Raw genomic sequence first — 13,373 nt, forward strand, 5'->3', positions numbered from 1 at the left:
ATTCACAGAGAATACTAACCCACTTTTTCATAAATTAATCATAACTCCCCTTAAATATAATTGAGCCTTATAACACACACATACATATTTTATATACATTACTTATTTATTCACAAATTTAAATATTTTGTTGAATAAAAAAAATTTATTTATATTTTATAAAAATTATTAAGTGTTTGCGTTAGTAGTATTTAGGCACTCAACCCGAAGTAATACAAAACTTGTTTTTGCGTGGGATCAATTCCAAAGAAAGAGAGGGAGTATTTTAGTTCCTATACTGCAGAGTAGAACTGGGTCACGGTGCAAGAAGATTTCCACCTCATTACCCACAAAGAAGAAATAATCATAAACAAATGGTGTTACTTTAACCTTCCTAAAACTTTATGACAGTAAAATCATATAGTTAATATAGTCTATGTTATTTTACTGCCTTATATTAGACTCTATGTTACTTTATCACTCTACTTTAGTTTTTTCAACCGCAAAATTAGTATTGCAAATATAAATTGACATAGAATTACGTCACGGCTGTTATACTCAATACAGTCGCCTTTGATTTAGACATAATTCAAATTTCAAGTATTAAAGCCTATCTGTATTGTTAATATAGAGCTATAGGTCTCATTTGATTCGCATGCAACCTAACACTGATTAATAAAAGATACATTACAATATAATATATTATAATAATAAAATAAATAAATTACCCTTTAGAACATGAATTATAGTCCTAACAGCAAGTGATAGCTATTTTGATATTTGATTAGATCTACAGTGGAAACAGTTGACTAAAACACAAATGACTAGCTTTTCACAAAAAAAAATGATTTTAATTAAAATTCTTAGTTAAACTAATCATGGTAGATGATAACAGAGATTCTCTGGTGTGGATTGAAAGAATGGTCTTTAAATTATTATTTGCCTAAAAATTTTTATTAATTTTTTTCGCTAAGCAAATAAGACGGATGAAATTTTTTGATATAAGGACTTTAAATGATCTGTGGTAAAGCTTAAAACTCTATTATTAACGATAGAAATATATGTATATATACACCATATATATATATTTGTAAACATTCGAATTATTTGTTTTCAATTAATCATTTCATTTATAATGACCTTAAGCACGTCATTTACATCAACTGCTAGTTTTAAGCACACGGAAATGGAATTATAATGTTTTATTTTTTTACCAGAATTATCTTTCATTTATAAACTTATTTTCGTTTACAGAATCGACTTCGCACAGCTGAGGGACTAACACGAGCTGAAAGCATACAACGTTTGGATTATTTGAAACAACATTTACTAGATTTGGAGCGACAATATGAAAAGAGTAAACCATTAGTGAATCTAGTAGATAACATGGTAAAATTGGGTTCTTTATATCGCAATGATGTCAATGGAAGACAACCACAACGGCCTGAAGCAGTGACACTTGACCGTTTGGAATTCAATCAACGTTTACAAGAACGTCGTCTATTACAAGAAGAGCAAAAGCAATGGGATCGTTTGACTCCAAATAATAGTGAATTGCAGGTAAAATGAAACAGTATTCGAAATTATTAAGAAGATTCATTAATATATCTTTTTTAAAATTTTTAGTCTAAGGTTGAACAATTGTATCACTTGGATCAATTGTTGCAAGAAGAATCGGGTACCTTACAAAATTTGCAGAAAGACAAAGAAGATTTGGAACGCGCTTTGGGTGGTTTACGTGCTCGAATACAGGATACTAGTGGTCCTCCACTGGCACTAGAAGCTGCTAAAAAGCAGCAACATATGTTAGAACGCGAATTATCGCGGGTTCATCAATTACTGGCGGAGAATTCTAAGGTAGACGAGGTGCCTAGTGGAAATTCGTCGTCTGTTATTTTGCAATAAAATTTATGTCATTTGAAAAGCTTTGAACATAAATGCCAAAATCATTTTTTTAATTCATGAAATTAAATATTTAGCATGTTTTTCGCTCAATATTTAATAAACTTTTTCCTCAAACTAATTTCTTGATATAAATCTATTAAAATAATATATATTACTCTTTACTACATATCGTATTAGCATATCTCTGCATGACTTTTATTAACTTCAATTTAAATTTCAATCAAAAAAATAATACTTTTAAACAATTAAAAACAATTAACAATCTAAATTTTATAAATATTTTGTAATAATTTTTTTCTTCTCTCGATGTCATATAAGAACTAACTATTAAGTTCATTAAAAAACATAATTCATAAGATATCATCTCTAAATCGAACATTTATTTATTTAAACGTAACCCATTCATGGGTTCTTCTTGGTAGCCCTCTTAACAGTATAGGCTATAGTATGTTTTTCTGATCATGTTTGCAACTATACAATTCCATAGGTGATATTCTTCTATTTATAAGTACACACTATAACATTATGTATTAAATTTTAGTTATACATTTAGAGGTTCCATAAATGATTGTTCCTAATCATCGTCAAATGATCAGGGTTTAGTAGTAAATTTATAAATTTACTATATAATAATAGTGCATAAACTGTTATACTAACTATTTCACTAAAAAATAGTAAATAAACAAATAAAAGTTAGATTCAATATCGGAGCCCCCTCAATATCGGAGTGCAACATATATCTGAACACGATATAATATAATACCTGATGTTTACCTTAAAAAGTATATAATATCACTTACAATTTCTAAGATTTTGAAGAACAATTCCCTACCTATAATTTATCAATTTTTTATCTTCTTAACTTAATCTCGAAGATTCGGGTATTCTCCCACTTCAATTAACAACCTTTTTTATTACATATGTTTAACAGTCCAAAATTTATTTCTAAACACCCTTTTTAATAATCTTTTAAAATACAGATCCCAGGTTCTTAGCATCAATATAATGACACATACTTAGAACAGACGATCTATTTCTACTTCGCTAATAAGAATCCATGACAGCATACATAAAACATAATGCATTTGCTTTATTATTAAATAATGCTTGTCTCATAACAGCATGTGGCATTTATAAATCCAAACAATTTTGATTGAATTCATAATTTTTTTCCACAGAAATTGGAACAAACTGTAGCTGGCAATACGCGCTTGGAACAGGAATTGCTGATACTACGCCAAAAACTACAAACGACGCGTGGTTCACAAAGTAAACTCATCTCTGATACATACGCGAGCAATACAACTGCAATGTTGGAATCAGAATTGAAACGAGTACAAACACTAGTGGGTGATATGCAACGACAACGTCAAGAGCTCAGCACAGCAGTGCGACAGCTAACCGAAAATTCCAGTCGTTTGTACCAAGAAATCGGGAATAAGGACAATCTCAGCAATGGCGGTAGCATAAAGAAGCGTGCAAACTCTACGTGCTGGGTTGAAACCGATTTGGATTCAATGCTGAGTGTAAATCGCAAATTAAATGATTCCAGCACAAATTTGTCCACACCACTTTATGTGGACACCAGTTCAGCCAATTCCAATGCAAATATATTGAATTGTTCCAATACATCGAGCAAATTGAGTGATTACAATACTGGCGATAGTCTGAACAACGAACCACAACGACGTCTATCGGTTAGTGAACGTCAACACTATCGTTACAACGATTCCAGTGACAATATCGAAACCAGTGGAGTGGATAGTGATGGTTTTCTCGACACAAATCCATTTGCAAATTTGAGTAATCAAGAAAAACAGGAAATCAAAACAGTACGCATTGTGAAACGTGAATCGGAGCGACGCCATAGAGATCGTAGTGAACGAAGTGGTTTAAGTAATTCCACACAAAATTTGGATCAAGTTTTAGAAGAAGAACAAATGCATGCTGCCATGAGCGCTTATCAACATACCAATGGTGGTATGATTGGTATGGAGGATTATCACACTAACAACCGTTCTAAATCACTGCCGCGTACTTACACTGAACCACCAAAACCAAGACATCATCATAGTAAACATCACAACAAACAAAATGGTCATTATCATGGTTCTGCAACAACAACAAATGGCATGAAATATCCTGATTACTATAGTAACAGTTATGATAAGAACAGTAACTATGCACATCATCTAACAAATGGCATGAGCAGAGAACATCTTAATCCATTAGCGAATGCTTACTTTGCTAAACAATTACAACAACAGCAACAACATCAAATGAATATACACTCACGAGATTCCTCACAAACGGCTTTAAGGCAAAAAACTGATTCTATGCAAAGTTTGAATAAAAGCATTACCGATTTAAGTCCAGGCCCTGTTTTCCAAAGTGAAGTTGCGCGTCAGATTATGAATGAAATGTCTGCTGGTTCAGCTTCTGAGGATACTGAGAAAGTTATAGAAAAGGTCCCATCACAACACAAACATAGACGAGCTGTACCACGCGAGAAACGTCGTCACTATACTGCACCCAACAATGTCAATGTTAAAGCTATGGAACATGTTCAAGCTGAGAATGATATGAACAGAAATGTAAGTAGTTTTGTGTTAATAGTTCAACTTTAAATATGGTGGGAAAGCACTTAAAAGGGGGAAGTTTTATCTAAAATTTCTTTCAAAATGAATACCAAAACGTTACATACATTTTATAAATAGATTTTTAGATCCTTTAAACATTTCTATAGGTTGTTTCCTAACATAAGTACAGCACATGATGCCTTAACCTACGAAAGAAAACAAATCCTATAGGAAGAGCAAAACCATTTCAACATTAAATTCAAGGAACACGGTTCCGTTGAAAGTCTACTTTGCAAAAGCATGTCGTTATGCTGAATATATCGAAAATGGGTTATTGGGATAGTCCGAATCATTTAAGAAGAGTGGCTTCATTTTAACATTCCTTTCAAGTAAGACGGTTCCGAAGAAAGTCCGCTTGAAAAAAGCATGTCGTTATGCTGAATATATCAAAAATAAAACAATAATTTAAACTATTTTTCTTGGATTCCAAACTTTCACATCCTGCACATTGCTGAGTTGACTGACTTGAGTCATTCAATAATAATTACATTTCTCTTAGATTCCGAATCTTCACATTCTTTTGCTATAATTGCTCCACTGAGCTTTCACAATTGCTGGGTTTTACATATTTACTATTAAATGTTAAAAATGATTTCTTTATTGAAAACTTTAAACATATTATTATTGACTTTAATTAAATTTATAATTTCTTTTATAGAATACTAACTGGCGTGCTCGAGATGATTTAGACATGGAGGTAGCATTACGTCCACGTATGAATGCACCGGACGTTGTACGTTCTGCATTGGGACATGGAGAAAAAATTTCTGAAAACACAATAGATAATCTATTATTGGCACCAAACAAAATTGTTATACCAGAACGATATATACCAGAAAAGGTAAGCCTTACGTTAATATCATTCTTAACAGCATTATTCGAAATTTTTTTATTTATGGAATTTATGGTGATATTCCTTTTGGTTTGGCCATCACAAAATTGTAATTGGTTTTATATGTAAAAATTCAAATTACTTTGGAACGTACCTTAAACAGATATGTTTTTCCATCTACACATTATAGTAGATGGAATTAATTATAATTATCTAATTATAGTTTAGAAACAAAAATTATATATGACTACGTCTTGTGTTCTAAACTATTAAGAAAAAAACCATTATCTTCGTTATGTTATATTTAAAATGTATCAAAGGAGACTACTCTTACTTTCAAAGTAATATTGCTATTACTATTAGTATTATTATTTTCAACTAAACTGACAGTTTTATAGAGCTTGTGTGTGTTGTACAGAAGAGTGCAGGACCGCATAATAAATTCTTGGGATTTGCCCGGCTTTGATATGCAAACAAACCGATAGTTTTGTGGGCGTGTTATATCGAATGAAGGAATGGAACTCTTTAAAGTAGAGTTTAATCTATAATTTAATGAAACCTTCTTCAGATAGTTAAGTAATCGATGAGGTGCAATATATGTTAGTCAAAGTATTATATTTTGTAAAGGATATTTAAATGATACCTAATTGTAAAATGCAAGCACTATATTCAAATCAAATTGAATCGGCATAACAGTTACTAAAGTTTTTAATCTACCATTATTTTCGAAACAACAAAATGACTGAGGTGGTATATTGTAGGTATAGTAGCAGGAAGAGTGTTAAATTACAGATTCACAGGTTAGTATGAAAAATACTGTTTTGTTTGTCCAACATATATAATACCGAAAATCTGACTTAGCCTTGCTAATTAAAGATGCAGGAAACCCTGTTTTTTATAATGAGAACAAGTATATCTAAAAATTTTTACTAATTCATTATACTGTATTTTCCAGTATACCTTCTGCTCAAAAAGAATCCGGATTTTGTTGTTTGTTAACTACTCCTTAAGTAATAGACCTTTTTCAAGGTTTTTTTTTTGTTATGTTGGTTCACCCTTTCTTGATATATGATATAAATTTGAGCGCCATCTGTCAATTAGTTTGTTTACAGCAGCTCTTAATGTGCATTTAGCGATTTTCACTACGGAAAATTCTTGTTGTACGCGATTTTTTGACCAAACACGCCACCACTGTCATCGTTCAGGCACCATATTCGCCAGATCTGATGCCGTGCGACTTTTTCCTATTCCCAAAACTCAAATTGACCTTTCGTGGTAAGCGTTTTGAGTCGATTCAATCGGTAAAAGAGAATTCGCCGAAGGAACTAAAAGCCATACCTGCACGGGTCTACGAAAAGTGTATGGAAGATTGGGTTCAGCGTTGGCATATGTGTATCGCTTCAGAAGGAGCATATTTTGAAGGACATAAAATAAATTTGGAATAAAATTTTAATTTGGGTTTTATTTACAAAATCCGAATACTTTTTGAGCAGAAGGTACTAGTACATATTTTGTAGCTCATCGCAAAGCAAATTTTATTAAAAATTGTTTTGGATACTGTGTATTTTTAATATACAATAGAATATAAATAAATAAATTTTTGGAATAATATCACATGGCACACTTAGAGATATAGTTTTTTGTTTGTAGGATATATTTATATAATTATTCATAGGTGAATTATTTATACTGAATATTTTAAAACTATATATTATTTTATTTGTTTTACCAATTTTATTTGAATTTCATTATTTTAAGACAGTAACTGCATTTAATTATTAACTGTTACATACTTTGTATATAATAACTAATCACTATTCTGATATATGCTGATATATGAACTCTGTTTATTTATGACTATGTATAATTTTTTTATCTAGTTATATTAGAAATTATTTCCGAATTAATAAATTAGAATAAAAATTAAAAAAAATATTTTCGTTAGACTCCAGAACTATCGCCTGAAGAAAAGAAACGTCGACAGGAAAAAGTGGAATCCATTAAGAAAATGTTAGCTGAAGCGCCAATAAGTACAGCCAATGTAAATTAAAAACTGTATATTTTGTTTAGCAAATAAAATAATATTTACTTTTCTAATTTTTTTTAACAAATTAGGAAAGTGAGTCCTTGCCTCCTAGCAAAATAAATGCGGAGAAAAAACAGCGCGAACATCTCTTGCAATTGAATCAAATTTTGGCGCAACAAGTGATGCAAATGAGCAAAATAGTAGCTGGTAAGTGCTAATAAATTTGGATACCATAATTATATTGACCCACTCCAAGCTAAAGAATGTACCCACAGAAGTGTTAATAACCCAAAGCCACTGTTTACATATTTATTTTATATGATTTGTACAATAATTTTAAATGTAAAATATGTTTCGTTTATGAGTTGAATTTTATATGAAATTAGTTCTGCAATGCAAGTTTAAGTACAAAATTTTTATTTTTATTTAAAAATTAATATTTTATATATGTTTTATATGTAATAACATTTATTGTGTTTTACTACTAATCGTTGACAGTACTGTTTTTTATATGTTACGGCAATTTCTAAAGTTTTTTTTTTATTTTAATAATTTTGTTTAAAATTTTGTAAATTTTTATTTCATATTTTCATTGTGTAATTATTACAAGTTCATGTTTATTGATGTATTATGTATATTTATATATATTTCTTGAGCAAATCAGTTATATTTCTATGAATATGTATTTAATACTAATAAAACTATTATATGTGCTATTGTACTCTGTCTAATCTACAATTTATCTTTTTCAATATGTATTTTTTTCTAATTTTCTAGATGAAAATTGAATAAAAACGTTTCGTCTATAATCAAAATTTATTGAAATTTCACAAAACTCATCTGTCATGTCACATCAATGGTCTCTCTCATTCCCCTTCTCCGCAAAAAATCAACTTTCAATATTCATTTTATTACATATTTCGAGACACATGACAAAAACTCATTCACCCTACATTCACACAAATCTGATTCCACACACATTAGTGCATTCATGCCATCAAATCCTAATCATTTTCATGTCAAACATCATTTTGCACTAAACATTCGACATATCAAAATTCCAAATTTTCTTATTTCATTGAAATTTATAATAAATTTTTTCTTTTATTTTTTTTAATACAAATTTATGTGTCAATCTAGTACTTTTCTTTGGGTTATAAAAGATTTACATATCAAATTATTTGAAAACTAAAAACAATCTAAATCTAATTATCTTTTATATAAGGTTTTTCATTTGATTAAATAATTAAGATTTACGGGGGTTGCATTAAAAGCTTTTTTAATCAACTATTTCATTTACAAATGTTTTTACATAGCGGTTCAAAAATTTTTATAACAGTTCTAACACAATAAAAATTATTATTTTATTATTATTATTATATTTAATTAATTTTTTATTTTTATTTATATATTAAATAATATTTTCTTTCATTTTTGCCTTGATTTTTATTTTATTTTATTTATTTATTTTTTTTTGCATTTTTTTAGGTAACCCAAATAGTCAAACTAATCAAAAGTAGAGATCCTAAGTGCGCGTTCGTTGTTTTGTTTGCATTATTTTATACATATATATATATACCTATATAGTTTTTTTAAATACAATTTTTTGTTTATGTTTTTGTGATATTAAATATTATTAAACATTATAAAAACATATTATCGTTGCGCGCCTATAATTATGCTATCATATTTATCATATGTTGCAAAAACAAAAAAAATAATTTGTTTGAAATAAACACATTACATTAACCAAAAACAACAACAAATATAACAAAATATACAGCAAAATCGCATAGTCAGTACAAAAGCAAATCACAACAACTACAACAACTAAAACTGCAACAATTGACACGCGACGTTAAATTTACAGCATGATACCTCTTAAATGTTTAAAAATTTCATATATCAAAATATCAAATTTTTATACTAAAACTAAAAAAAAAATCTACAAGAACAACAAAAACAACAACATTTAGTACATCAACAACAACAACAATGACAAGAAGTAATTGAAAAAGGTTTGTATAATTATTTTATTTGAAATTATATATATAATATACACAAAATATAAATACTTATATTTCACTTTCACAAATACTAATTTCTAATAATTATTAACACCAAATTAGAGCTATTCACACATTAGTTCAAGGCAATTATTTTACTATACGCCTTAAGTTATGCTTTAGTTAATGTTAACTTTTTCTTCGTAGAATTGTTCAATGTTTTTGAAATATGTTTGTCAAATTGCTTTTGTGTTCGTTTTGTTTTATATTGGAAATTTTAATACGAAATATACAAATAAATTATAATAAAATATAACAAAATTACAAAATTATTATAAAAATAAAGATTATAATTATATAAAATGATATTGCGGTGTAATTTTCATATATGGTATATACGTTGAAATGCAATTATTACTCCTGGCGCACCTTGCATGGTTAAATGAGTCCATAAATTGCAGATTAAATATCATTCATAATAAAGATAATCAGAAAAAATACTCAATTTCATTATTAATGTAATTAAATCATATAACGAAATTACTATATTGCATATGAATTGCTATACTTAATAAAATTTATAATAATTATAAAGTAAATCATTTCATTTTATTTGCGCAAGAAGTTAAAGGTCAAGTTTGTTTCAAGACACATAGATTAAAATAAACAAAAGCCAAAATCCCGACTAAGAACACCATAAAGAAACTAAAAATCTGAGAAAAATAGTATAAAAAATTTATATAGACATTTAAAAAAAATTTCAATCAAATTAATAGTTTACGGGTAAATATTAGTAATGTTATCTAAGCATAAAGGGAATTTTGAAGTTAAATTTAAATTTAAATTGTTAAAAAGCCATAACACAACCTTAAGCTTATGAAGCGCATAATTGCTATCAGGAAAATCAGTAAGAGATCGATAAGAAATCCTTTCATTGACTATTAGCTATGCTAATACCTGAGCTTTCAGTCAGACGCACTATGATTGGTTAGTTGTAGTAACAAGTCAGCAAATATGCATGCTTCCACTCTCCGCAATTAGAAGCTATCCGCTATTTTATTATCTATATTTCACGCAAGACCCCTAAGAAATAAAAAATAGATCCACTTCGTTAAATTTAAGCAAAATAATAGTTTTTTCAACTCTATCGCAGAACAATCCGACAAACTGTCAAAGTAGTACTTCTTTAATAATTAATTTTTTCTGAATAGCAAAGGTAGGCAGTCACAATCCTTATCTATGAACAGTTTGTTGAACTGTCATAGAAATATTTCTTTCAAAAATAACATCTTCTGGAAACTTCTTCATCTTTCTCTTATTTCTGGAGAGATTTCGTCATTTTTTTTCTTCTAAAACAACTTTTGTAATGACTGTCAAAAGATTGTGGGATTTCGCTGTGTGGGTTTCTATACACCAATGATCAGGAAGGACTCCAAATTGATTTGCGGTCTTCATGCGGTTTCTACAAAGGCATCTATATTTTATATTTACTGTTTGAACATGAATTTCCATTCCATTCAAAACTTTTTTTACTGAGAATTATATTAATATATAATGTTAAATTTGAGTACAATACTTATTTTTGAGATCCATCTCACTTAGTCAGGGGATAGTATGGACTGTATTCTCAAAATAAATACTACACTTATATACATAAAAGCAACAAAGAATTACAGATAGATGCATATATGCAAGTGATATCCTGTCTCAGAAAGTAACTGGCTCACTGAGGTTCCAAAAATGTGAACGTACCATTCTAACTCATTTTATGAGGTTATAATTATAATTGTTTTAAGAAAATTAGTACAATTTTAATAATACAAGCAGTGTGTTTAATACCTATAATTGTGATATCGGACGGCTAGAAAATGAGACGATTAAGTAAATTTGTGCGAGACTATGGCAGAGCCAGATAAGATTACTTCTCTCTCTCTCTCTCTCTTCTTATTCTAATTCACAACTGCAGCGGTAGTCGTTGGGAGGAGCTCATAATCGATCAATATCGCAAAACATTATAGTCCAACTATATATATATATTGTATTTAAATTAATTTACTTCATTTATATATATAATATTGTGATATATATCATAAGATCTAGAACCCTGTTATGTGTAAAATTAATTACCATAGTTGAAGAATGATCTCCCCCCTCACATTGCTTTCTTAGTGTACATCAATTTCAAAATGCATGAAAAGAAAATTTTCATTGGTGCACTATATTAGAGAAATATCTTATAACTAAGAAATTCAAAATTTATTATATAAAAAGAAAATATATTGTTTCAATATATAATAATAATAAAAATATCAAAGCACTAATAACACCTTAAATAGTTGAAACTAACACAAACACTAAACTGAACAGTCACCGACTTTACCAAGAAACACTGAATTCAATATTGCAGTGTAAGTATTTAATGGACACCAACCAGTAAATGAAATAAATAAAATAATTAAAAATAAAAACTTTTAACTTTTTACTAACTCAAATGAATTTCTTTACAGCACTAAAGCAAAGTGAAAATTATTAACTGATATTTAAAAAAATAATTAGTTAAATTCTTTTAAATATATTATTAATTAATTTCTTTTAATTTATTACAATTTTCTATAGAAAAAGCAATGGCAAAGGTTAGTTCCAAGAAAAGTTCACCAACTAATGAGGATGAAGACCGAAAGTCTGAATCACCAAGCGATCCACTGCCGATTTATCAAAAACGCGATAATTATTTTAGTTAAATAATAAAAAAAACATAACTAAACTATATCTTAAATAATTAACTAAAGAAACTAACTACTTACATATATATATATATATACTTATATATACTAATAAATCAATGAGAGAAAATTTAAATGCATTTATCTTTGAAAGAAAACCAATCAAATCAAACATAAAGAAAACTATTAATATTTACAAAAAAAATAAACTATTTAGAATTATGCAAAATAAAAAAGAGAAATTAATTAAATCCAGCAAAATTACAAAAAATTTATGTTTTCAAAAATAAAATAGAAAAATTAAAAATAATTAAAAATAATTAAAAGCTTAATTGACTGAAGTAAAGAGCTCAAAAAGACTACTTACAAAACAAAAGCAAACTACAAGATATTAAAAATATAATTAAAATAAATTAATTAAAAGAAATTAAAAAATAATTAAAAGAAATTAAAATTATTGAAGAAATGAATGAGCAGAATTTAATATTTTGAAAATAAATGGTTTTGTTCGAATTGTTAAACTTAAAAATTAGTAGTAGTTAATATCTGAAAGATATAAAAATATATGTTAAAACATAAAAGTTTGTGGTTGATAGTTGCAAAGAATGTATTAGATTCAATTAAATTTATAACACATATCAATGTCCTTAAATTTAACGTTAAGTGTCATATTGGATGAAAAACTAAGTAAATGCAATTAATTTAAATGATTGCGAAGCATTTAATTAATATTAATAAAAATTTTAAAAATTTAAATAATTGCTGAATTTTAAGCAAATTATTTTTACAACTGTTAAATTAAATTTTTTTTTTTGAGACTTCATTATGGCATTTGTTAATATTTATATATTTATTTTGCTACTCCATACGTTGTATAGTTTCATAAACTATATTTATAAAATATATATATTAAAATCATTTTGACTTAGGTCAGGCATTTGAAAGAACATACTATTTCACATACTACAATTTAAAACAGCACTAAATATCTCAGTCTTAAAAATAATAGTTGCACTTAAATAATTATATATTAATTAAAATTATAATTAAAAGTACTTTTGATATTAAAAACTTCTATAAACTATCTATCTAAATTCATAGTTTCTCGCAAGTTAACTGGATAATTATAATTCAATGTAGTAGTCATATAATAATATTTAAAGAAAAAATTAATTTATTTTTGTTTACAAAAAAAACTACAGGATTTTTTTTTTTAATATCTAATATTTTCTTAATATCAGTGAATATCATATCATTTAATTG

At 27.7% G+C, this 13,373-nt stretch overlaps 1 protein-coding gene across 1 annotated transcript; it reads left to right on the forward strand.

Moving 5' to 3' along the window:
- Positions 1-1,221: 1,221 nt before the first annotated feature.
- Positions 1,222-12,159, forward strand: LOC119676936 (protein Daple-like; the record flags this gene model as incomplete). The annotated part of the gene is made up of 7 exons (XM_038088201.1): positions 1,222-1,539; positions 1,606-1,836; positions 3,063-4,478; positions 5,182-5,364; positions 7,301-7,396; positions 7,471-7,588; positions 12,004-12,159. Coding segments are annotated over 7 exons (2,487 nt in total), but the record flags the coding sequence as incomplete, so codon positions are not given.
- Positions 12,160-13,373: the final 1,214 nt, after the last annotated feature.

This window comes from Teleopsis dalmanni, chromosome 2, assembly GCF_002237135.1.
Source record: "Teleopsis dalmanni isolate 2A chromosome 2, ASM223713v2, whole genome shotgun sequence".
In the NCBI taxonomy this organism is placed as follows: domain Eukaryota; kingdom Metazoa; phylum Arthropoda; class Insecta; order Diptera; family Diopsidae; genus Teleopsis; species Teleopsis dalmanni.